Here is a 27500-nt window from a genome sequence, read left to right as displayed (position 1 = left end):
TTGGAGACGTGGTTTACCCATACATCTCCATTTTGGATAGAGAATTCTTCTTGTTGTTTGTTTAGTGTTGTCCAATTTTCCCAGAAGTGGTTAGAGTCTATGGATTCTACAATTGCATTGAGCTGATTTCTGACGTGCTGTTCCTTCTTTTTCCGTAGTGTATTTCTGTATTGTTTTAGTGATTCACCATAGTGAAGGCGTAGACTCAGGTTTTCCGGGTCTCTATGTTTTTGGTGGGACAGGTTTCTCAATTTCTTTCTTAGATTTTTGCATTCTTCATCAAACCATTTGTCATTGTTGTTAATTTTCTTCGGTTTCCTATTTGAGATTTTTAGATTTGATAGTGAAGCTGAGAGGTCAAATATACTGTTAAGATTTTCTACTGCCAAGATAACACCTTCACTATTACAGTGGAACGTTTTACCCAGGAAATTGTCTGATAGGGATTGAATTTGTCTCTCTCTGTCTCTCTCTCTCTGTCTCTCTCTGTCTCTCTCTCTCTTTGTCTCTCTCTGTCTCTCTCTGTCTCTGTCTCTCTCTGTCTCTCTCTCTCTTTGTCTCTCTCTCTCTCTTTGTCTCTCTCTGTCTCTCTCTGTCTCTGTCTCTCTCTGTCTCTCTCTGTCTCTCTCTGTCTCTCTCTCTCTCTTTGTCTCTCTCTCTCTCTCTTTGTCTCTCTCTGTCTCTCTCTCTCTCTGTCTCTCTGTCTCTCTCTCTCTCTTTGTCTCTCTCTCTCTCTTTGTCTCTCTCTCTGTCTCTCTCTGTGTCTCTCTCTCTCTCTCTGTCTCTCTCTCTCTGTCAGTGGAACGTTTTACCCAGGAAATTGTCTGATAGGGATTGAATTTGTCTCTCTCTGTCTCTCTCTGTCTCTCTCTCTCTTTGTCTCTCTCTCTTTGTCTCTCTCTGTCTCTCTCTCTCTCTCTGTCTCTCTCTGTCTCTCTCTCTCTCTGTCTCTCTCCTCTGCCTCTCTCTCTCTCTCTTCTCTCCTGTCTCTTCTGTCTCTTAGGTGATTCTCTTTATCCTCTCTTTATTTGTCTTTCTGTCTCTCTTCTGATCTGCACTTATCTCTTTGTCTCTCCTCTTTGTCTCTCTCTCTCTCTCTGTCTCTCTCTCTCTGTCTGTCTCTGTCTCTCTCTGTCTGTCTCTCTCTCTGTCTCTCTCTGTCTCTGCCTCTGTCTCTCTCTCTCTCTCTCTCTCTGTCTCTCTCTCTCTCTCTCTGTCTCTCTCTCTCTGTCTCTGTGTCTCTCTCTCTCTCTGTCTCTCTCTCTGTCTCTCTCTGTCTCTCTCTGTCTCTCTCTGTCTCATCTCTGTCTCTCTCAACATCTCTCTCTCTCTAACACTCAACATCACATAAACACTCAGTCTCTCTCTGTAACACACTCTATCACATAAACACTCAGACTCTCTCTGTCACTCACACTCTCTCTCTCTCTCTCTCTCTCTCTCTCACTGCTCCCCTTCCAACAAGCTCTTCTGTCGCAGGTTTAATAAAGGGCCTTAGGTGATTCATACTATCCTCCTTTATTTGCTTTATGCTGCAGTACCTTGGGCTGATGATGCACTTATCTCTTAATTCACTATCTCCATTGCAGTGAATAATTCACAGCTGGGAAATATGCACTTGGAGGTGTGTGTGTGTGTGTGTGTGTGTACAGTATATCAGTGAGCAGTGCTTGAGGCCATCTTGTCCTGGGTAACATAAGCGCGGTCACCTTCAGGACAGGACACTGAGAAGGGCTGGCTGGAGATGGGTGGCGCGTTGGGGCTCCCTGAGAGAAGAAGGCCAATTATTTCATACACACACACTCTTAATAATCAGATTGACATAAATACTCAGAATCTCTCACACGCACACACTAACACACAACATCACATACACACTCAGACTCTCTCACACGCACACACTAACACACAACATCACATACACACTCAGACTCTCTCACACGCACACACTAACACACAACATCACATACACACTCAGACTCTCTCACACGCACACACTAACACACAACATCACATACACACTCAGACTCTCTCACACGCACACACTAACACACAACATCACATACACACTCAGACTCTCTCACACGCACACACTAACACACAACATCACACACACTAACACACAACATCACATACACACTCAGACTCTCTCACACGCACACACTAACACACAACATCACATACACACTCAGACTCTCTCACACGCACACACTAACACACAACATCACATACACACTCAGACTCTCTCACACGCACACACTAACACACAACATCACATACACACTCAGACTCTCTCACACGCACACACTAACACACAACATCACATACACACTCAGACTCTCTCACACGCACACACTAACACACAACATCACATACACACTCAGACTAATACAATCACACAAGCAGATATAGAAATTATATTTATCTTTCTCTCTCTCTGTCCCTCGAGGGCAATTGCACACACTCAAATTCTATCACACACAGACATCTCACATACACACCACCTAGACATGATCGTCTACAGTAGGGAGTTTGGTAGATGGGACGTGGAAGGATCAGAGGAGAGGAACATGTGCAAAAATACCACAGATTACAAAGAGAGGGAGGGAGGAGGAGGATATGAATTTAATCCAGGATGGAGGAGGCACGTGTGCATCCAAAGGCTGTTGTGATACTGAGTCATTTGGCAGGATCGGTGAGAACAGGGGAGACAACAAAGAATACATTTCAGAGACTTTATGACTTTTGAGACAAGATGCCTATAAGAGGGTGCGGAAATGTGTGTGATTGACAATAGACAATCTGTGTGTGTGGGGTCCTTTTTTAGTGTGATACCATAAGTTATCACCTTTGTTTGTCTTGAGTACCTAGCCCTATGTTTTGAATTGGTCTTGTGACACAGGCAGGTGCACACACGCCAACAGGCATGATCACACATCCAACCATTCAGACGACACTCAGACACACAGCCCCTAGAGGGAGAGAGAGGAAATGCATGTACAGTAGGAAAGGTAGCAATGCGTAGCGGAGCGATAGAGAGAGGAACAGTCTCTGGTCACACCTGTTTGCAGTCTAACCCAGCTCCACCACTATGCAGGAACAAGTTCTTTCACTTGTCTGAATTCACTCCCTTGTCATTTTTAGCCTTGTCTCCCCCACACATTGAGTGCCTGTGACTATGTCTGTCTTATATGGAACGTGTTTCATGAGCTGAAATAAAACATCCCAGAAATGTTCCATACGCACAAAAAGCTTATTTCTCCTGAATGTTGTGCACATTTCTATTTACATCCCTGTTTGTGAGCATTTCTCCATTACCAACATAATCCATCCACCATGTAGTTTTGCAACAGCTTCTGGTTGCCATGGAGGTCGTTATGGTGACAAATGCTGTAGCTCTGCAGCAGCCTAGGGGGCATGGGTTTCTATGAACACCCTCCTCCTGTACTATGCCCTCCGACCTCCGACCTGCCCGTGCTTACTGTACCACTCTGTACAACTCTGCCTCTTTCACCCTGATAGGCGCGTGGTTAATTATTATTATTGTCATTATCCCTCCGGGAAAGAGCCTAGTGTGCCTCTGCAACAAAAAAACACCTGGTGACCCAGTGTGTGTGTGTGTGTGTGTGTGCTTGCATCTGACAATGATAAGTGAAGCTGGTCTGGCTTTAGCCCCTGACGTAGATTACATTTCATGGAATTTTGGCCTTGAAGTTGTGTATTCCTCCGTTGATTTTCATAGATGACCCTTCTGGTTTGAAGGACTGCTTTTTCTATGTGCAGAGGCAATGGAAACAACAGCACGCTCAGTAAGTAGTGCTTTGCTATTAGAAATCCCTGTAAATTGTATACTGAACAAAAATATAAATGCAACAAGTTACAGTTTATATAAGGAAATGTATTAATTAATCAGGCCCTAATCCATGGAATCCACATGACTGGGAATACAGATATGCATCCGTTGGTCACAGAAACCTTAAACAAAACTAGGGGTGTGGATCAGAAAACCAGTCAGTATCTGGTGTGACCACCATTTGCCTCATGCAGCGTGACACATCTCATTCCCGTAGTTGATCAGGCTGTTGAATGTGGAATGCTGTCCCACTCCTCTTCAATGGCTGTGCAAAGCTGTTGGATATTGGCGGGAACTGAAACATGCTTTGTTAAATGTTTTCCATGTCGATCCAGAGCATCCCAAACATGCTCAATGGGTGACATGTCTGGTGAGTACGCAGGCCTTGTAAGAACTGAGGCATTTTCAGCTTCAGGAAACATGGTTTCTATGTGTTTGATGCCATTCCATTATAAGCCGCCCTCCCCTCAGAAGCCTCCTGTGACGTTGGCATCAGCAAACCGCTCGCCCACACACCGCCATACACGTGGTCTGGGTTCTCAGGCTGGTTGGACGTACTGCCAAATTCTCTAAAAGGACGTTGGGGGTGGCTTATGGTAAAGAAATGAACATTCAATTATCTGGCAACAGCTCTGGTGGACATTCCTGCAGTCAGCATGCCAATTGCACACTCCCTCAAAACGTGAGACAGTTGTGGCATTGTGTTGTGACAAAACCTTTAGGGTGGCCTTTCATTGTTCCCAGCACAAGGTGCACCTGTGTAATGATCATGCTGTTTAATCAGCTTCTTGTTATGCCACACCTGTCCGGTGGATGGATTATCCAGACAAAGGAGAAATGCTCACGAACAGGTATGTAAACAAATTTGTGCACGAAACTTGAGAGAAGGTTTTTGGGATCTTTTATTTCAGCTCAGGAAACATGGGAGGAACACCTGACATGTTGTTCTGTATTTTTTATTTGTTCCGTGTACATAGTAAAATTAGGTCTGCCACTGACTGGTGTGTCTTTAATTCAGTAGGTTGTCATGACGACATGTCTTCTTTTGTCACCTGGGGGATGATGCCTCTCACACGGTCCGTACAGAATCATGAAAGATTCTGTATATGATGTCAGAGGAGGTGAGCAATAGAGTGTAGCGTCTAAACTGTCTCTTTTTATGCCTTCTCTCTCTCTTTCTATTTAGCTGGAGGTAAGTGCCCGGACCACATAGACTGTGCCCGCAAGGGGCGGCACGTCTGCAAACCTGGCACATCCTACTGCGGCCCGTGTCTCAATCCATTGGACGAGAACGAGGAAGGATTGTGCGTGGCGAGGACGAGCCGCCGTCACCATGGTATGTAGGTCTGGCCATTACACAGTACAGACTATGCAGACAGACGGCCCCGCAATCTCCATTATAATCAAGGGGATGTGGTTCATTTATGACAGAGGTTATTGAATGTATTTGATGAAGCTGGTTCAGTAGATAGTGATTCAAGTTTCTAAAGGAGAGTTCTGCACAGCGTATTTATCTATGTGCAGTGAACATCAAATCAAATGTATTTATATAGCCCTTCGTACATCAGCTGATATCTCAAAGTGCTGTACAGAAACCCAGCCTAAAACCCCAGATAGCAAGCAATGCAGGTTTAGAAGCACGGTGGCTAGGAAAAACTCCCTAGAATGGCCAAAACCTAGGAAGAAACCTAGAGAGGAACCAGGCTATGTGGGGTGGCCAGTCCTCGTCTGGCTGTGCCAGGTGGAGATTATAACAGAACATGGCCAAGATGTTCAAATGTTCATAAATGACCAGCATGGTCAAATAATAATAAGGCAGAACAGTTGAAATTTGAGCAGCAGCACGGCCAGGTGGACTGGGGACAGCAAGGAGTCATCATGTAAGGTAGTCCTGCATGGTCCTAGGGCTCAGGTTCTCCGAGAGAGAGAAAGAAAGAGAGAGAGAGAATTAGAGAGAGCACACTTAAATTCACACAGGACACCGAATAGAACAGGAGAAGTACTCCAGATATAACAAACTGACCCTAGCCCCCGACGCAAACTACTGCAGTATAAATACTGGAGGCTGAGACAGGAGGGGTCAGGAGACACTGTGGCCCCATCCGTGGACACCCCCGGACAGGGCCAAACAGGAAGGATATAACCCCACCCACTTTGCCAAAGCACAGCCCCCACACCACTAGAGGGATATCTTCAACCACCAACTTACCATCCTGAGACAAGGCTGAGTATAGCCCACAAAGATCTCCGCCACGGCACAACCCAAGGGGGGGCACCAACCCAGACAGGAAGATCACATCAGTGACTCAACCCACTCAAGTGACGCAACCCTCCTAGGGACGGTATGAAAGAGCCCCAGTAAGCCAGTGACTCAGCCCCTGTAATAGGGTTAGAGGCAGAGAATCTCAGTGGAAAGAGGGGAACTGGCCAGGCAGAGACAGCAAGGGTGGTTCGTTGCTCCAGAGCCTTTCCGTTCACCTTCCCACTCCTGGGCCAGACTACACTCAATCATATGACCCACTGAAGAGATGAGTCTTCAGTAAAGACTTAAAGGTTGAGACCGAGTTTGCGTCTCTGACATGGGTATGCAGACCATTCCATACAAATGGAGCTCTATAGGAGAAAGCCCTGCCTCCAGCTGTTTGCTTAGATATTCTAGGGACAATTAGGAGGCCTGCGTCTCGTGACCGTAGTGTACGTGTAGGTATGTACGGCAGGACCAAATCAGAGAGATAGGTAGGAGCAAGCCCATGTAATGCTTTGTAGGTTAGCAGTAAAACCTTGAAATCAGCCCTTGCCTTGACAGGAAGCCAGTGTAGGGAGGCTAGCACTGGAGTAATATGATCAAATGTTTTGGTTCTAGTCAGGATTCTAGCTTTTGAAGTTTATTTAGTGCTTTATCCGGGTAGCCGGAAAGTAGAGCATTGCAGTAGTCTAACCTATGAAATGTACAGCTGTGTGTCATCCGCATAGCAGTGAAAGTTAACATTATGTTTTCGAATGACATCCCCAAGAGGTAAAATATATAGTGAAAACAATAGTGGTCCTAAAACGGAACCTTGAGGAACACCGAAATTTACAGTTGATCAATACTCGTCCCTGCCCTGGTTGTGTCCGCATCCCAAATTGCACTCTTTTCCCTACGTAGTGCACTACATTTGACCACAGCCCTCTGAAGTACACTATACCTATTTTTTACCTACAAAATTGCACTGTTGGTTAAGGGCCTGTAAGTAAGCATTTCACTGTAAGGTCTACACCTGTTGTATTCGGCGCACGTGTCATATAAACTTTGATTTGATGTAGGGAATAGGGTGCCATTTGGGGCACAAGCCTGTGTCAAGCGACAGATCTCTGAGCGTCCAGACATGGGTTATGGGCTTTAGTCAAACACAGTCAAACTATGTGGTTAATGAGCTGATGCAGAGATGCTGCTGTTTAATCAGATGCCCTGTAGTGTGTGTGTGTGACTTTGTTCGCGTTGCAGCCATGAGTAACTAACCCCGTGCTTTAAGAGTGGGCACAGTGATCCACACAGTGGCACAGACTGTGTACCACAGGCTGCAGAGAAAAAGCCAGGGAACCCTCACTCCTCCTCTTTTTCCCCCTCCTCCTCCTCCCTCGCTCTCTGTCCCCCTCCTTGCTTACTGCGTTCTCTCAATCTGCCTCCTCCCTCGCTCTCTGTCCCCCTCCTTGCTTACTGCGTTCTCTCAATCTGCCTCCTCCCTCTCTCTCTCTGTCTCCCTCCTTGCTTACTGCGTTCGCTCTCAATCTTCGTCTCATTCGATGTCCCTCTTTCCTTTACTCCTTCTCCCTTCCCATCATCCCTCTCCCTCCTTCTCCCTTCCCATCATCCCTCTCCCTCCTTCTCCCTTCCCATCATCCCTCTCCCTCCTTCTCCCTTCCCGTCATCCCTCTCCCTCCTTCTCCCTTCCCATCATCCCTCTCCCTCCTTCTCCCTTCCCGTCATCCCTCTCCCTCCTTCTCCCTTCCCGTCTCTTCCTGTCATCCCTTCCCCATCCTCTCCCCTTGCCTTCTCATCCCTCTCCCTCCTTTCTCCCTTCCCGTCATCCTTCCCGTCCCTCTCCCTCCTTCTCCCTTCCCGTCATCCCTCTCCCTCCTTCTCCCTTCCCGTCATCTCTCTCCCTCCTTCTCCCTTCCCGTCATCTCTCCCTCCTTCTCCCTTCCCGTCATCTCTCTCCCTCCTTCTCCCTTCCCGTCATCCCTCTCCCTCCCTCCTTCTCCCTTCCCGTCATCTCTCCCTCCTTCTCCCTTCCCGTCATCCCTCCTTCCCTCCTCATCTCCCTCCTTCTCCCTTCATCCTCTCCCTCCTTCTCCCTTTCGTCATCCCTCTCCCTCCTTCTCCCTTTCGATCATCTCTCCCTCCTTCTCCCTTCCCGATCTCTCTCTCCCTCCTTCTCCCTTTCTCATCTCTCCCTCCTTCTCCCTTCCCGTCATCTCTCTCTCCCTCCTTCTCCCTTCCCGTCATCTCTCCCTCCTTCTCCCTTCCCGTCATCTCTCCCTCCTTCTCCCTTTCTCCCTCCTCTCTCCCTCCTTCTCCCTCCCTTCCCGTCATCCCTCTCCCTCCTTCTCCCTTCCCAATCATCTCTCCCTCCTTCTCCCTTCCTGTCATCTCTCTCCCTCCTTCTCCCTTCCCGTCATCTCTCTCTCCCTCCTTCTCCCTTTCCCTCCTTCTCTTGGTTCCCTCCCTCCTTCCTCCCTCACCCCTCCTTCTCCCTTCCCGTCATCCCTCTCTCTCCCTCCTTCTCCCTTCCCGTCATCTCTCCCTCCTTCTCCCTTCCCGTCATCTCTCCCTCCTTCTCCCTTCCCGTCATCCCTCTCCCTCCTTCTCCCTTCCCGTCATCTCTCCCTCCTTCTCCCTTCCCGTCATCTCTCTCCCTCCTTCTCCCTTTCGATCTCTCTCTCCCTCCTTCTCCCTTTCGATCTCTCTCTCCCTCCTTCTCCCTTTCGATCTCTCTCTCTCTCCTTCTCCCTTTCGATCTCTCTCTCTCTCCTTCTCCCTTTCTATCTCTCTCTCCCTCCTTCTCCCTTTCTATCTCTCTCTCCCTCCTTCTCCCTTTCTATCTCTCTCTCCCTCCTTCTCCCTTTCTATCTCTCTCCCTCCTTCTCCCTTTCTATCTCTCTCCCTCCTTCTCCCTATCAATCTCTCTTCCTCTCTCCCTCTTTTGCATCGATCTGTCCTTATTTCTCCCTCTCTCTGTGCTATAGTCTAATCCTGTGTTACTCTAATCCCCCTCTGCTGTCCACACCCAGCTAACTATAACTTTGAACTCACAACCTCTTGGTTCACGGCACTCTGATCTTCCTGCCACACCACCATGTCTGTGTCAGGTGTAGATGAATCGGACAATTCTCCTCGCTGATTTGATGGACTTATTGCAGCAATGTAAGAGCTTTCTGTCTCGTTGTCTCGTTGGTGGGGCACGTTAACCTGTTTTTAAATGATACTCCTGAATCACTGTGATCAATACCAACACATGTCGTGAGTGTACTTTTATTAACAGAGATGAGATTGACTTCAAAGTGCGTTCACCCTATTACACCTATCAAGTAGTTTCAGATCTATACAAGTGCCAAGGGACGAGGGGTTTGTGTTTATTCTGGACAGGGCCTAACTATACTGGTCCAATAAGCTCATCGAGAGATGTTCCTTATTGGGAATGTGGTTAGGGTGTACATCATTGGTGCTGGTGGCCTGGGTTCTCGACTCGATAGGGGAGTATACAGCACCAGTATACAGCACCAGTCAAATGTTTGGACACACCTACTCATTCCAGGGTTTTTGAATAGTGAAGACATAAAAACTATGTAATAATACACATGGAATCATGTTGTAACCAAAATGGAATCATGGAATCATGTTGTCGGTCGGTCGGCAGGTTAGCCGTCTGTCTGTCTGTCGGTCGGCAGGTTAGCCATCTGTCTGTCTGTCGGTCGGCAGGTTAGCCGTCTGTCTGTCGGTCGGCAGGTTAGCCGTCTGTCTGTCTGTCGGTCGGCAGGTTAGCCATCTGTTGGTCGGTCGGTCGGCAGGTTAGCCATCTGTCTGTCTGTCGGTCGGCAGGTTAGCCATCTGTCTGTCTGTCGGTCGGCAGGTTAGCCCGTCTGTCTGTCGGTCGGCAGGTTAGCATCTGTCTGTCTGTCGGCAGGTTAGCCGTCTGTCTGTCGGTCGGCAGGTTGGCCGTCTGTCTGTCGGTCGGCAGGTTAGCCATCTGTCTGTCTGTCTGTCGGCAGGTTAGCCATCTGTCTGTCTGTCGGTCGGCAGGTTAGCCATCTGTCTGTCTGTCTGTCGGCAGGTTAGCCATCTGTCTGTCTGTCGGTCGGCAGGTTAGCCGTCTGTCTGTCGGTCGGCAGGTTAGCCATCTGTCTGTCGGCAGGTTAGCCATCTGTTGGTCGGTCGGTCGGCAGGTTAGCCATCTGTCTGTCTGTCGGTCGGCAGGTTAGCCATCTGTCTGTCTGTCGGTCGGCAGGTTAGCCGTCTGTCTGTCGGTCGGCAGGTTAGCCATCTGTCTGTCGGCAGGTTAGCCATCTGTCTGTCGGTCGGCAGGTTGGCCGTCTGTCTGTCGGTCGGCAGGTTAGCCATCTGTCTGTCTGTCTGTCGGCAGGTTAGCCATCTGTCTGTCTGTCGGTCGGCAGGTTAGCCATCTGTCTGTCTGTCTGTCGGCAGGTTAGCCATCTGTCTGTCTGTCGGTCGGCAGGTTAGCCGTCTGTCTGTCGGTCGGCAGGTTAGCCGTCTGTCTGTCGGTCGGCAGGTTAGCCATCTGTCTGTCGGTCGGCAGGTTAGCCATCTGTCTGTCGGTCGGCAGGTTAGCCATCTGTCTGTCGGTCGGCAGGTTAGCCATCTGTCTGTCGGCAGGTTAGCCGTCTGTCTGTCTGTCGGCAGGTTAGCCGTCTGTCTGTCGGTCGGCAGGTTAGCCGTCTGTCTGTCTGTCGGTCGGCAGGTTAGCCGTCTGTCTGTCGGTCGGCAGGTTAGCCATCTGTCTGTCTGTCGGTCGGCAGGTTAGCCGTCTGTCTGTCTGTCGGCAGGTTAGCCATCTGTCTGTCTGTCTGTCGGCAGGTTAGCCATCTGTCTGTCAGTCATAGCGCCCATGTACAGGATCAGGTGTACTTCAATGGAGATTTACTCCAAATCCCAGAGATCAGAAATCAGTTCAAATCGCCATTCAAAGCCTTTGCTTTTATGCTCCTTCTACGTGCTAAACATATTTGAGCTTATTGTTGTAGCATATTCTTGTCTTCCATAGGCCTTATCTATTGAGACAGGTTTCTGTGGTTCTTCCAGTCCAGCCATGTGTGTTGTACACCGAGAGAGAAACCCGCCCAGACAGAGTGGCACCAGAGAGGGGCTTCTGTGGGCCCTAGAGGGATGGAAACGGATACATTATTCAATGTGGCAGCCCGGATGTCTTAGACTATGCATGAGAGAGCAGCAGGGTGAGAGCAGGAAACAAAGGCACTCCACAGCAGCATGTAATACAGACACATTTACACAAACGCACACTCACGTACTTCATCTTTTTTTTCTTTTTCACAAGCACACAGACACACTGATACACAGATATGTGAGTGTAGGTGCCATGCTTTGTATGTTGGTCAAGTTGTCATGGGTAGGCACAATATGCATGCCATCAGAAAAGTAAGAGTAGGACTGTTTTTCCGTGGGCGCCATGATGGCCTGAGGAGCAGAGGTGAGAGGGTAGGTAATTTCCAGGAGCGAGGTGAGTATAGTGAGTGGAACCGTAGTCTATGTGTGTAGGACAAGCCTGTGTTTGACATCAAGGCGTACACTCCCATAGGTAAACACTCCCTGCCTTGGAGCCTGGCCTTTTCCTGGTAGCAACGCTGTGAAACAGTCAGGGGAACTAGATATGTATACACCCAGTATGTACTGATAGCAGAGCTGTACCCAGGGACTGTGTGTGTGTGTGCGTGACTATGTTTATTGACTGTGTCACTTCTTGTCCATGTAGGTGATTCTACCTTGGTCATCAACAGCATGTAAAACTGTGGTCAGACTGACCCCTCCATAGTCAGACCTAAGTCTGTGTTCTTAAAAATAAATACAGGATATTCACCGTTTGGTGTTCCGGTTGGAGGGATGAATAATTCACTTGAAAGTAGTTTTATGCTGTGTTTTACACACATGTCAATGGTGCTGCGTAGCCACTGCAAGTGTGAACATGGAGAGAGAGAGATGTGTTGTTGAGGATGGAAGAGTAGGGAGGATGACTAAGTACCTCCGACCAGAATACAAACCTGGGCCGGCTTGCCCGTGTGTGGTCAAGAGGAAGCCATGTGGTGTCGAGCATGTTCTTGCCTCGTGCAGGATATTGGAGGGCCTGTTGAAAATACTCTCCGGTGCATTGTTCACTTAGCCACAAGAGGGCAGCAGTAGACCCTAAGAATGACCCCTCCCCCCGAGAAATATAAGTCAGTGAGATCAACTGTAATATTGGAAGCCATGTAGTCGTGCTGTAATGTAGTCGTGCAGTAATGTAGTCATGCAGTCGTGCAGTAATGTAGTCGTGCAGTAATGTAGTCGTGCAGTAATGTAGTCGTGCAGTCATGCTGTAATGTAGTCGTGCAGTAATGTAGTCGTGCAGTAATGTAGTTGTGCAGTCGTGCAGTAATGTAGTCGTGCAGTAATGTAGTCGTGCTGTAATGTAGTCGTGCTGTAATGTAGTCGTGCTGTAATGCAGTCGTGCAGTAATGCAGTCGTGCAGTAATGTAGTCGTGCAGTAATGTAGTCGTGCTGTAATGTAGTCGTGCTGTAATGCAGTCGTGCAGTAATGCAGTCATGCAGTCGTGCAGTAATGTAGTCGTGCAGTAATGTAGTCGTGCAGTCGTGCAGTAATGTAGTCGTGCAGTAATGTAGTCGTTCTGTAATGTAGTCGTGCTGTAATGTAGTCGTGCAGTAATGTAGTCGTGCAGTAATGTAGTCGCAGTAATGCAGTAATGTGTGCAGCAGTCGTGCAGTAATGTAGTCGTGCTGTAATGTAGTCGTGCAGTAATGCAGTCGTGCAGTAATGCAGTCGTGCAGTAATGTAATGCAGTAATGTAGTCGTGCTGTAATGTAGTCGTGCTGTAATGTAGTCGTGCTGTAATGCAGTAATGCAGTCGTGCAGTAATGTAGTCGTGCAGTAATGTAGTCGTGCAGTAATGTAGTCGTGCAGTCGTGCAGTAGTGTAGTCGTGCAGTAATGTAGTCGTGCAGTAATGTAGTCGTGCTGTAATGTAGTCGTGCAGTAATGTAGTTGTGCAGTCGTGCAGTAATGTAGTCGTGCCCTAATGTAGTCGTGCAGTAATGTAGTCGTGCAGTAATGTAGTCGTGCAGTAATGTAGTCGTGCAGTAATGCAGTCGTGCAGTAATGCAGTCGTGCTGTAATGTAGTCGTGCAGTAATGTAGTCGTGCTGTAATGTAGTCGTGCAGTAATGTAGTCGTGCAGTAATGCAGTCGTGCAGTAATGCAGTCGTGCAGTAATGCAGTCGTGCTGTAATGCAGTCGTGCAGTAATGCAGTCGTGCTGTAATGTAGTCGTGCAGTAATGTAGTCGTGCCGTAATGCAGTCGTGCAGTAATGTAGTCGTGCCGTAATGTAGTCGTGCTGTAATGTAGTCGTGCAGTAATGCAGTCGTGCAGTAATGTAGTCGTGCAGTAATGTAGTAATGCAGTCGTGCTGTAATGTAGTCGTGCGGTAATGTAGTTGTGCAGTCGTGCGGTAATGTAGTCGTGCAGTCGTGCAGTAATGTAGTCGTGCAGTAATGTAGTCGTGCAGTCGTGCTGTAATGTAGTCGTGCAGTAATGTAGTCGTGCAGTCGTGCAGTCGTGCTGTAATGTAGTCGTGCAGTAATGTAGTCGTGCAGTAATGTAGTCGTGCTGTAATGTAGTTGTGCAGTCCTGCAGTAATGTAGTCGTGCTGTAATGTAGTCGTGCAGTAATGCAGTCGTGCAGTAATGTAGTCGTGCTGTAATGTAGTCGTGCAGTAATGTAGTCGTGCAGTAATGCAGTCGTGCAGTAATGAAGTCGTGCAGTAATGTAGTCGTGCAGTAATGTAGTCGTGCAGTAATGTAGTCGTGCAGTAATGTAGTCGTGCTGTAATGTAGTCGTACTGTAATGCAGTCGTGCAGTAATGCAGTCGTGCAGTAATGTAGTCGTGCTGTAATGTAGTCGTGCTGTAATGTAGTCGTGCTGTAATGCAGTCGTGCAGTAAGGCAGTCATGCAGTCGTGCAGTAATGTAGTCGTGCAGTAATGTATTCGTGCAGTCGTGCAGTAATGTAGTCGTGCAGTAATGTAGTCGTGCAGTAATGTAGTCGTTCTGTAATGTAGTCGTGCTGTAATGTAGTCGTGCTGTAATGTAGTCGTGCAGTAATGTAGTCGTGCAGTAATGTAGTTGTGCAGTAATGCAGTCGTGCAGTAATGTAGTCGTGCAGTAATGTAGTCGTGCTGTAATGTAGTCGTGCTGTAATGTAGTCGTGCTGTAATGTAGTCGTGCTGTAATGTAGTCGTGCAGTAATGCAGTCGTGCAGTAATGCAGTCGTGCAGTAATGCAGTCGTGCAGTAATGTAGTCGTGCAGTAATGTAGTCGTGCTGTAATGTAGTCGTGCAGTAATGTAGTCGTGCAGTCGTGCAGTAATGTAGTCGTGCCCTAATGTAGTCGTGCAGTAATGTAGTCGTGCAGTAATGTAGTCGTGCTGTAATGTAGTCGTGCAGTAATGTAGTTGTGCAGTAATGTAGTCGTGCCCTAATGTAGTCGTGCAGTAATGCAGTCGTGCAGTAATGTAGTCGTGCTGTAATGTAGTCGTGCAGTAATGTAGTCGTGCAGTAATGTAGTCGCGGCTGTAATGTAGTCGTGCAGTAATGTAGTCGCGTGCAGTAATGCAGTGTAGTGGTGCAGTAATGCAGTCGCGTGTAATGCAGTCGTGCAGTAATGCAGTCGCGGTTGTAATGTAGTCGCAGTAATGTAGTCGTGCAGTAATGCAGTCGTGCGGTAATGTAGTCGTGTGCGGTAATGTAGTCGTGCTGTAATGTAGTCGTGCAGTAATGTAGTCGTGCAGTAATGTAGTCGTGCAGTAATGTAGTAATGCAGTCGTGCTGTAATGTATTCGTGCGTGGTAATGTAGTCGTGCAGTCGCGTGCGTAATGTAATGTAGTCGTGCAGTAAGTAATGTAGTCGTGCAGTAATGTAGTCGTGCTGTAATGTAGTCGTGCGGTAATGTAGTCGTGCCGGTAATGTAGTCGTGCGGTAATGTAGTCGTGCAGTAATGTAGTCGTGCAGTAATGTAGTCGTGCGGTAATGTAGTCGTGCAGTCGTGCAGTAATGTAGTCGTGCTGTAATGTAGTCGTGCAGTAATGTAGTCGTGCAGTAATGTAGTCGTGCTGTAATGTAGTCGTGCAGTAATGTAATGTAGGTGCAGTAATGTAGTCGTGCAGTAATGTAGTCGTGCAGTAATGTAGTCGTGCAGTAATGTAGTCGCAGTAATGCAGTCAGTAATGCAGTAATGCAGTCGTGCAGTAATGCAGTCGTGCAGTAATGTAGTCGTGCAGTAATGTAGTCGTGCAGTAATGTAGTCGTGTCAGTAATGTAGTCCGTAATGCAGTCGTGCAGTAATGTAGTCGTGACGTAATGTAGTCGTGCCGTAATGTAGTCGTGCAGTAATGCAGTCGTGCAGTAATGTAGTCGTGCAGTAATGTAGTCGTGCAGTAATGTAGTAATGCAGTCGTGCTGTAATGTATTCGTGCGGTAATGTAGTCGTGCAGTCGTGCGGTAATGTAGTCGTGCAGTCGTGCAGTAATGTAGTCGTGCAGTAATGTAGTCGTGCAGTCGTGCTGTAATGTAGTCGTGCAGTAATGTAGTCGTGCAGTCGTGCTGTAATGTAGTCGTGCAGTAATGTAGTCGTGCAGTAATGTAGTCGTGCTGTAATGTAGTTGTGCAGTCGTGCAGTAATGTAGTCGTGCTGTAATGTAGTCGTGCAGTAATGCAGTCGTGCTGTAATGTAGTGCGTGCAGTAATGTAGTCGTAATGCAGTAATGTAGTCGTGCAGTAATGTAGTCGCGGCAGTAAGTGTAGTCGCAGTAATGTAGTCGTGCAGTAATGTAGTCGTGCAGTAATGTAGTCGTGCAGTAATGCAGTCGTGCAGTAATGCAGTCGTGCAGTAATGCAGTCGTGCAGTCGTGCAGTAATGTAGTCGTGCAGTAATGTAGTCGTGCAGTCGTGCAGTAATGTAGTCGTGCTGTAATGTAGTCGTGCAGTAATGTAGTCGTGCAGTAATGTAGTCGTGCTCTAATGTAGTCGTGCTCTAATGTAGTCGTGCAGTAATGCAGTCGTGCTGTAACGTAGTCGTGCAGTAACGTAGTCGTGCAGTAATGTAGTCGTGCAGTAATGTAGTCGTGCAGTAATGCAGTCGTGCTGTAATGTAGTCATGCAGTAATGTAGTCATGCAGTCGTGCAGTAATGTAGTCGTGCAGTAATGTAGTAATGTAGTTGTGCTGTAATGTATTAGTGCGGTAATGTAGTCGTGCAGTCGTGCGGTAATGTAGTCGTGCAGTAATGTAGTCGTGCAGTCGTGCTGTAATGTAGTCGTGCAGTAATGTAGTCGTGCAGTCGTGCTGTAATGTAGTCGTGCAGTAATGTAGTCGTGCTGTAATGTAGTCGTGCTGTAATGTAGTCGTGCGGTAATGCAGTCGTGCGGTAATGTAGTCGTGTGGTAATGTAGTCGTGCAGTAATGCAGTCGTGCGGTAATGTAGTCGTGCGGTAATGTAGTCGTGCTGTAATGTTGTCGTTCTGTAATGTAGTCGTGGTGGTAATGTAGTCGTGCGGTAATGTAATCGTGTGGTCGTGCAGTAATGTAGTCGTGCAGTAATGCAGTAATGTAGTCGTGCAGTAATGCAGTCGTGCGGTAATGCAGTCATGCGGTAATGTTTTTGTGCGGTCGTGCAGTAATGCAGTCGTGCGGTAATGCGGTCGTGCAGTAATGCAGTCGTGCAGTAATGTAGTCGTGTAGTAATGTAACTTTCATTCAGTGTTCCTTTAAAGACCTTTCCTTTCACTAACAAGAGCAGGGCAGCCCCCACTGGAAATACAAATGTCAGTATGAGTCTTCATGTTGTATTCTGAAATGATCGGTAACTGATTGTGTTGTCCTGGTGTAGCCAGCGTGAGGAATGGGAGATTACTGTAAATCAATGTGCTGTAAATGTCTTGTAAGTGGAGTAAGAGAACCTCACAGATGGGTCACTGTTTACTTGTTTATTGTTTGTTTGCAGTAACTTACCGCCCCACTGGACACCTATTGGGGGGTTATGGGTAATTATCATGATATTGGGGGGTTGTGGGTAATTATCAAGCTGTTGCCAAAACCTGCTCTCCGACACAAGGAGAGGTGTATGCTTAGTCTACTGACACTCGCGTCCATTTCCTCGTTCCTGCTGTCTCTGTACTAGACACTCTCACTCAGACAAAAACATACAAATACCTGCTCCATTTCCTCGTTCCTGCTGTCTCTGTACTAGACCCTCTCACTCAGACAAAAAACATACAAATACCCGCTCCATTTTCTGTGGTTCCAAATCAAATCAAATTTGATTTCACACACACATGGTTAGCAGAGGTTAATGCGAGTGTAGCGAAATGCTTGTGCTTCTAGTTCCCGACAATGCAGTAATAACCAACGAGTAATCTAACCTAAACAATTTCACAACAACTACCTTATACACACAAGTGTAAAGGGATAAATAACATGTACATAACATATATGAATGAGTGATGGTACAGAACGGCATAGGCAAGATGCAGTAGGTGGTATAGAGTACAGTATATACAAATGAGATGAGTAATGCAGGGTATGAAAACATTATATTAAGTGGCATTGTTTAAAGTGGCTAGTGATACATTTATTACATCAATTTGCCACTTTAAACAATGCCACTTCATATAACGTTTTCATACTCTGCTGCATCTTGCCAACTTGATGTAATACACACAGATTCTTACATGTCCCCTTTCACTCCTGTACTCACACCATTCACAATATCTCAGGAAAGTTCTCATGTTCTTTCTCATGTTGTCCTTTTTCGTCAGACTTTGCAGTTGGCTAACGAAGTAGGGTAGAAATAGTGCTCTTGCTGGCAAGTACACTGGCACACTTGGAGCACTCCACCACCTGCAGAGTACAGATGGCATGACCCGCCCCCACTGACACCTGCTGTGGAGCACACTAAATGTCCAGGGATAGAGGGGTAACAAAGCACGGAGTGAAAGTGCAGCCACGTCATATCACGCACATTACCACCGCCAGATGGCCGCCCTTCTGGAGAGGACAATACCGCCTTCATCATTAATGAGACAGAGCTTTCGCTGATACAAACCCGGTCAGACTGTACATTAAGCATGTTCACCACGGTGGCTCGGGCGGCGACATGGCTCATGCTGTTTCACTACAGCATTCCAGTACTGAATCTCAATCATATTTAGCTCGCCATGTAAACAGTGTGGAATTCCCTGGTCTTTTGGAGTAACCTGCTGCGTTTTGACGGTTACACTAGTGTCTACAACACTACGAGGGAAACAGTATTTTCCACAGCGAGGGCCGACGGTGAGGACTTGTGAAGAGCAGAATCAACAACCTCCGCATAAGCAAAACAGTTGCTTTGTGGGAAGGTGTTAAAGTTCACAGTTAGCCCTTGTTATGTAAATGTTGCTGAAAAGGACCAGTGGCCGGGCTTCGGCCCCAAGTGAGAGCAGGTCTGCCGGAGCCATGGCTCAGTCAGCCACGGGTGCCGGCCTGCGTAGATGGAAACAGAAACGTCTAAGCACTGGGGTAAATCCTGAATGGAAATGCTCCACAATGGAGTGGGTGAGATTAGCCATTTCTCATCACCATTAGCACTCAGCTGAGTGAGATTTAGGGCTGTGTGTGTGTGTGTGTGTGTGTGTGTGTGTGTGTGTGTGTGTGTGTGTGTGTGTGTGTGTGTGTGTGTGTGTGTGTGAGAGCAGGGCCGAGTCGGGGGGGGGGCGAGGTGATCGCACAAGCCCCCTGCCGGGCTCCATCCCCTGGCCACACACACACTACGTACCCTGGTAACCAGGGAGAACTGTGGCCCAGTTCTGGAATGTGGCCTACTGTCTGGCCGACAGAGCTGTTGGAACAACACCCTGGCTTTGTCTCCTTTTCACTGCATCCCAAACAAACACACACTGGCACACTCTCTGTCCATCATACACACACACAAACAAACGAACACTCTCCCGTGGTCTGCTTCATACACCTGCAGTCACACAACACCACACAGGCTTATTTCTTCAGACACGCAGGATGCCCTGTTTCGTCTAAATAATGCTCTTTCACACACCACGCTGTTCTCATTTATATGGTTACCAACTCCCAAATGTAGAAGTACAATGCATATGTATCCTAGAGGTGAGACTGTTGGGCCGAAAGGTCGCTGCTTGGAATACCTGAGCCAGCAAGGTGAAAAATCTGTAGATGTGCCCTTGAGCAAGGCACTTAACCCTAATTTGCTCCAGGGGTGCCATACTACTATGGCTACCCCTGTAAAACAAGACATTTCACTGCACCTATCTGGTGCATGTGACAATAAAACCTCTTCATATCCTGAACCAGGTATTATGTTCACACAGACTCACGGTTCTATCTTCCCCTGTCTTTCTCCTCAGGTAAAGTCACATCCTTCTCTGATCTCGATGAAGAGATTGACTTCCTTCACTCTGTCATTGCCAAACAGGAAGTGTCTGAGGTCAAACAATCAAAACAATCAGGTGAGCCTTACATTCTGAATGCATTTCTATGCATTTTTGTTCTTTCAGAGGTTTCAGTCACTTTTCTATAGATGCGTGTGGCTACATCCAAAACATTATCTACACCACAACAATATTAATGTCTCTTTCACTCTCTCTCGCGCGCGCTTAATCCTTTAATCTCTCTCTCTCTCTCTCTCTACCTCTCTCTCTCTCTCTACCTCTCTCTCTCTCTCTCTTAATCTTTCAATCTCTCTCTTTCTCTCCCAGACACCCACTCCAAGGCAGCTAGGACTCAGACAGAGGCTCCCAGAATGAGAGGGCAGGTCCAACCCTCGGCAGGGCAGCCCAACACCACCCAGCCCTCCACCCAGGCCCCCCAGCCTGCCACCGGGGCTCTGGGGAGGGTTGGAGGACCTGATGGCCTCATAGCCGTCCCATACACCTCCAAGGACAATCTCCTCGTCAGTAAGTGGCTTCATGAGTTGAAAGTAGAGACACGTTCATGATGTAGGAGCAGCACGGAGCACCCAGGCCAGCCCTACTAAACTGCCTTAGTATGATGCAAATATACAGAACTATTGAAAGTGATTCAATTTCACACACCATTTCTCATCCTTTGTGTATCTTGTGTTCACTCTATCCTCTTCTCTGTTTGTGTCCACCTCTGCAGTTATGATCTCTGTGTGTGTCGTCTTTGGCGCCGCGGGCCTGATCTTGGCTTCAGTTTTCTGGGTCAGGTAAGACATCAGACAGTAACATTCTAGTTACAGACGCATGGTGTTACTCCATTTTGACAACTAAGGCGTCACTACAGATCCTGGTTCGATCCTGGGCTGTATCACAACCAGCCGTGATTGGGAGTCCTATAAGACGGTGCACAATTGGCCCAGCGTCGTCCGGGTTAGGGGAGGGTTTGGCCGGGTTAGGCCTTCATTGTAAAATAAGAATCTGTTCTTTAACTGACTTTTCTAGTTAAATACAGGTTCAAATAAATTGAAGCACTGCACTGTTAGGTTGCATGCCGAGCGGATCCCACAGCCCTATGAAGCACTGCACTGTTAGGTTGCATGCCGAGCGGATCCCACAGCCCTATGGAGCACTGCACTGTTAGGTTGCATGCCGAGCGGATCCCACAGCCCTATGGAGCACTGCACTGTTAGGTTGCATGCCGAGCGGATCCCACAGCCCAATGGAGCACTGCACTGTTAGGTTGCATGCCGAGCGGATCCCACAGCCCTATGAAGCACTGCACTGTTAGGTTGCATGCCGAGCGGATCCCACAGCCCTATGAAGCACTGCACTGTTAGGTTGCATGCCGAGCGGATCCCACAGCCCTATGGAGCACTGCACTGTTAGGTTGCATGCCGAGCGGATCCCACAGCCCTATGAAGCACTGCACTGTTAGGTTGCATGCCGAGCGGATCCCACAGCCCTATGAAGCACTGCACTGTTAGGTTGCATGCCGAGCGGATCCCACAGCCCTATGGAGCACTGCACTGTTAGGTTGCATGCCGAGCGGATCCCACAGCCTTATGGATTTCAATTTGACCAGGATCCATAAATCTTTGCTCAAACGTATTGTTCTATATGGGGGATATGGTGCCATTGGGAGGTATGAAGGATGAATTGAAGCAGAGCACTGTTCATTTGCATCCCAAATGGCACCCTATTCCCTATGGTGCACTACATTTGACCAGGGCCCAGAAGGTGAAATAAGTGCATTATATAGGGAATAGGTTGCCATTGGGACAAATCCTTAGTCCAGTTGCTTTGGGATATTTTGCATACTGTTCTTTCTCCAGGCTCTCCATTTCTAATGTCCCAGAATAATGTTGCCCCCTACAGGCTGCAGAAGGAATCCCGAATGGCTCAGAAGGTAGATTACCCTGCATTTGGAAGCCATGGGAATGGAACAGCCAACAGGCCTTCAGTAAGTACATTGTCCTTATGGGGAACCACACATCCAAAACACTAATATAGCTACCATGGCTTGCATGAGATTTGTGCCACAAATGCTAAAATGTGATCATTTGAAAACAGTGCCAGGGAAACTAAACCAAAACATAGATTTGTCTCATATTTGTCAATAGACTACCTACAGGGTCCAGATGGACTTAGATAGTGTTGAGCGTATACATTGTCGTCCATAGACTACCTACAGGGTCCAGATGGACTTAGATAGTAGTGAGCGTATACATTGTCGTCCATAGACTACCTACAGGGTCCAGATGGACTTAGATAGTAGTGAGCGTATACATTGTCGTCCATAGACTACCTACAGGGTCCAGATGGACTTAGATAGTAGTGAGCGTATACATTGTCGTCCAGAGACTACCTACAGGGTCCAGATGGACTTAGATAGTAGTGAACATTCTCGTACTTTTCTGTTTGTACTGGTCCCCCTCCAGAATTGAACCCAGAAACTTGGCATTGCATGCTCTACCAACTGAACCACATGGGCCACATCCTGTGTTAGTCACAATGACAGAAGAAGAAAGAAGTCTCACTAAAATAGCCTCGTCTCTTACACACACATACAGTATATATTTACACTGTGCATTCAGAATGTTTTCAGACCCCTTCCCTTTTCCCACATTTTCCACAACTGTTTTTTAGACATTTTTGCAAATGTATTAAACATTTAAAACAGATACCTAATTGACCCTTTGATATGAGACTCGAAATTCAGCTCAGGTGCATCCTGTTTCCTTGATGTTTCTACAACTTCATTGGAGTCCACCTGTGGTAAATTCAATTGATTGGACATGATTTGGAAAGGCACACACCTGTCTATATAAGGTCCCACAGTTCACAGTGCATGTCAGAGCAAAAACCAAGCCATGAGGTCGAAGGAATTATCTGTAGAGCTCCGAGACAGGATTGTGTCATGGCACAGATCTGGGGAAGGGTACCAAAAAATGTCTGCAGCATTGAAGGTCCCCAAGAACACAGTGGAACCACCAAGATTCTTCCTAGAGCTGGCCGTCCGGCCAAACTGAGCAATTCTGGGAGAAGGGCCTTTGTCAGGGAGGTGACCAAGAACCTGATGGCCACTCTGACAGAGTTCCTTTGTGGAGATGGGAGAACCTTCCAGAAGGACAACCATATCTGCAGCACTCCACCAATCAGGTCTTTATGGTAGAGTTGCCAGACGGAAGCCACTCCTCAGTAAAAGGCACATGAAACCCCGCTTGGAGTTTGCCAAAATGCACCTAAAGGACTCTCAGACCATGAGAAACAAGATTCTCTGGTCTGATGAAACCAAGATTGAACTTTTTGGCCTGAATGCCAAGCGTCCCATCTGGAGGAAACCTGGCACCATCCCTACGGTGAAGCATGGTGGTGGCAGCATCATATACTGTGGGGATGTTTTTCAGTGACAGGGACTGGGAGACTAGTCAGGATCGAGGGAAAGATGAATGGAGGAAAGTACAGAGAGATCCTTTGATGAAAACCTGCTCCAAAGCGCTCTGGACCTAAGACTGAGGCGAAGGTTCACCTTCCAACAGGACAGCAACCCTAAGCACACAGCCAAGACAACGCAGGAGTGGCTTTCGGGACAAGTCTCTGAATGTCCTTGAGTGGCCCAGCCAGAGCCCGGACTTCAACCCTATCGAACATCCTAGACTTGAACCTGATCGAACCTCTCTGGAGAGACCCAAAAATAGCTGTGCAGTGACACTCCCCATCCAACCTGACAAAGCTTCAGAGGATCTGAAGAGAGAAATGGGAGAAACTCCCCAAATACAGGTGTGCCATGCTTGTAGCGTCATACCCAAGAAGACTTGAGGGTGTAATCACTGACAAGGGTGCTTCAACAAAGTACTGATTAAAGGGTCTGAATACTTATGTAAATGTGATATTTACGTTTGTTTTATTTTATACATTTGCTAACATTTCTAAAAACGTGTTTTTACTTTGCATTATGGGGTAATGTGTGTAGATTGAGGGGGGGAACAATTGAATCAATTTTAGAATGAGGCTGTAACGTAACAAAATGTGGAAAAAGTGAAGGGGTCTGAATACTTTCCAAATGCATTGTATACATTACATTGTATACATACATATATTTCTTTGTTTGGACTATTTTCTACATCATAGAATCGTAGTGAAGACATCAAAACTATGAAAGTATTGTTCTATATGGGGGATATGGTGCCATATGTAGTAACCATTCTCTCAACCAGCTTCATGAGGTAGTCACCTGGAATGCATTTCAATTAATAGGTGTGCCTTGTTAAAAGTTATTTTGTGGAATTTCTTTCCTTAATACGCTTGAGACCATCAGTTGTGCTGTGTCAAGGTTGGTATACATAAGATAGCCCTATTTGTCCATATTATGGCAAGAACAGCTCAAATAAGCAAAGAGAAATTACAGTTCATCATTACTTGAGAAATCAAGGTCAGTCAATCCGGAAAATTTCTTCAAGTGCAGTCGAAGAAAAACATCAAGTGGGAAAACTGGCTCTCATGAGAACTGCCACAAGAAAGGAAAACCAGGAGTTAAAGCTGCTGCAGAGGATAAGTCCATTAGAGTTAAAAGCCTCAGAAATAGGCAATTAACTGCACCTCAGATTGCAGCCCAGAAAAATGCTTCACGGAGTTCAAGTAACAGACACATCTCAACATCAACTGTTCAGGGGAGACTGCGTGAATCAGGCCTTCGTGGTCGAATTGCTGCAAAGAACCACTACTAAAGGACACCAATAAGAAGAAGAGATTTGCTTGGGCCAAGAAACTAGACTGGTAGAAATCTGTTCTTTGCTCTGACGAGGCCAAATGGGAGATTTATGTTTCCAACCAATGTATCTTTGTGAGACGCAGAGTAGGTAAACGGATCATCTCTGCATGTGTGGTTCCTACTGTGAAGCATGGAGGAGGAGGTGTGGGGGTGCATTGCTGGTGACACTGTCTGTGATTTATTTAGAATTCAATAGACACTTAACCAGCATGGCTACCACAGCATTCTGCAGCGATACGTCATTCCATCTGGTTTGTACTTAGTAGGACTATAATTTATTTTACAACAGGTCAATGACCCAAAACACACCTCCAGGCTGTGTAAGGGCTATTTGACCAAGAAGGAGAGTGATGGAGTGCTTGTATCAGATGACCTGGCCTCCATAATGACCTGACCTCAACCCAGTTGAGATGGTTTGGGAGGAGTTGGACCGCTGAGCGAAGGAAAAGCAGCCAACAAGTGCTCAGCATATGTGGGAACTACTTCAAGATTGTGGGAAAAGCATTCCTCATGAAACTGGATGAGAGAATGCCAAGAGTGTGCAACGCTGTCATCAAGGAAAACGGTGGCTACTTTGAAGAATCTCAGATTTAATATATTATAAATATATATTAATATATTATATATATTTTTGGATTTGTTTAATACTTTTTTGGTTACTACATGATTCCATGTGTGGGCAAAGCTTTCATCAAGGCAAAGGGTGGCTCCTTTGAAGATTCTCAAATATAAAATACATTTTGATTTGTTTAACACTTTTTTGGTTCCTACATGGTTCCATATGTGTTATTTCATAGTTTTGATGTCTTCACTATTATTCTACAATGTAGAAAATAGTCCAAATAAAGAAAAACCCTTGAATGAGTAGATGTGTCCAAACTTTTGACTGGTACTGTATATGTGTCAGCCTACTAATTATAAAATTGTATAATAGGCCTATAATTGTAACTTTGTAGGACGCATATCCTGCACCTGCATTCCATGGTTTGAAGGAAGTCCAAAATCCCAGTCCAAATAATACAATACAATACAGTATAATACAATACAGTATAATACAATACAGTATAATACAGTATAATAAAATACAGTATAATACAGTATAATACAATACAGTACAATACAGTATAATACAGTATAATACAATACAATACAATACAGTATAATACAGTATAATACAATACAGTATAATACAATACAATACAGTATAATACAGTATAATACAAGACAGTATAATACAGTATAATACAATACAGTACAATACAGTATAATACAGTATAATACAATACAATTACAGTATAATACAGTATAATACAATACAGTATAATACAGTATATTACAATACAGTGTAATACAGTATAATACAATACAGTATAATACAGTATAATACAATACAATTACAGTATAATACAATACAATACAGTATAATACAATACAATACAGTATAATACAATACAATACAGTATAATACATTATAATACAGTATAATACAATATAATACAGTATAATACAGTATAATACAATACAATTACAGTAATAGGCTACAGTCCACACTGAAAAAGATTAGGCTACTGGAGCTTGTTTAATGTATTCATCCAAGAGAGTATAGCTACTACTTTGGGCTTTTGGTTTTCTGTCGTGCGTAATGTGCGGTAGCCTATATATCATAGGCTATGTATTGGATAATGGCACAATCATTTGGGGGTTTTGGGTTGGGATCATAAAATGTCTTTTAAAGTAGGGCTCATCAGGCTCAGGCTTGAACTTTCATGCCATCAAAGCTCTAATCAAATCCAGACATAGGTACAGTATATGCTATACAGTCTATGCTTTACAGTCTATGCTTTACAGTCTATGCTTTACAGTCTATGCTTTACAGTCTATGCTTTACAGTCTATGCTTTACAGTATATGCTTTACAGTATTTGCTTTACAGTATTTGCTTTACAGTCTATGCTTTACAGTATATGCTTTACAGTCTATGCTTTACAGTCTATGCTTTACAGTCTATGCTTTACAGTATATGCTTTACAGTCTATGCTTTACAGTCTATGCTTTACAGTCTATGCTTTACAGTCTATGCTTTACAGTCTATGCTTTACAGTCTATGCCTTACAGTATATGCTTTACAGTCTATGCTATACAGTCTATGCTTTACAGTCTATGCTTTACAGTCTATGCTTTACAGTCTATGCTTTACAGTCTATGCTTTACAGTCTAAGCTTTACAGTCTAAGCTTTACAGTATATGCTTTACAGTCTATGCTTTACAGTCTATGCTTTACAGTCTATGCTTTACAGTCTATGCTTTACAGTCTATGCTTTACAGTATATGCTTTACAGTATTTGCTTTACAGTATTTGCTTTACAGTCTATGCTTTACAGTATATGCTTTACAGTCTATGCTTTACAGTATATGCTTTACAGTCTATGCTTTACAGTCTATGCTTTACAGTATATGCTTTACAGTATTTGCTTTACAGTATTTGCTTTACAGTATATGCTTTACAGTATATGCTTTACAGTCTATGCTTTACAGTCTATGCTTTACAGTCTATGCTTTACAGTCTATGCTTTACAGTCTATGCTTTACAGTATATGCTTTACAGTCTATGCTTTACAGTCTATGCTTTACAGTCTATGCTTTACAGTATTTGCTTTACAGTCTATGCTTTACAGTCTATGCTTTACAGTCTATGCTATACAGTCTATGCTTTACAGTCTATGCTTTACAGTCTATGCTATACAGTCTATGCTTTACAGTATATGCTTTACAGTCTATGCTTTACAGTCTATGCTTTACAGTATATGCTTTACAGTCTATGCTTTACAGTCTATGCTTTACAGTATTTGCTTTACAGTCTATGCTTTACAGTCTATGCTTTACAGTATATGCTTTACAGTCTATGCTTTACAGTATATGCTTTACAGTCTATGCTTTACAGTCTATGCTTTACAGTCTATGCTTTACAGTCTATGCTTTACAGTCTATGCTTTACAGTATTTGCTTTACAGTCTATGCTTTACAGTCTATGCTTTACAGTCTATGCTTTACAGTATTTGCTTTACAGTATTTGCTTTACAGTCTATGCTTTACAGTCTATGCTTTACAGTATATGCTTTACAGTCTATGCTT

At 45.7% G+C, this 27500-nt stretch overlaps 1 protein-coding gene across 1 annotated transcript in view; it reads left to right on the top strand.

Annotated features, from left to right (window-relative positions):
- Positions 1-5026: 5026 nt before the first annotated feature.
- The window catches only part of LOC135543822 (neural proliferation differentiation and control protein 1-like), a gene marked incomplete at its 5' end in the record, with an annotated part of 25616 nt that continues 3142 nt past the window's right edge, over positions 5027-27500 (top strand). Inside the window, 5 exons of the mRNA XM_064971152.1 lie at positions 5027-5189; positions 19545-19646; positions 19896-20093; positions 20299-20365; positions 21474-21558. Of these exons, the coding sequence (XP_064827224.1) occupies positions 5027-5189; positions 19545-19646; positions 19896-20093; positions 20299-20365; positions 21474-21558 (615 nt within the window). The remainder of the gene's footprint in view (positions 5190-19544; positions 19647-19895; positions 20094-20298; positions 20366-21473; positions 21559-27500) is intronic.

This window comes from Oncorhynchus masou, chromosome 8 (assembly GCF_036934945.1).
Source record: "Oncorhynchus masou masou isolate Uvic2021 chromosome 8, UVic_Omas_1.1, whole genome shotgun sequence".
Lineage (NCBI taxonomy): Eukaryota > Metazoa > Chordata > Actinopteri > Salmoniformes > Salmonidae > Oncorhynchus > Oncorhynchus masou.
Note: the sequence above shows the minus strand (reverse complement) of the source record. Positions and strands in the feature narration are given on the sequence as shown.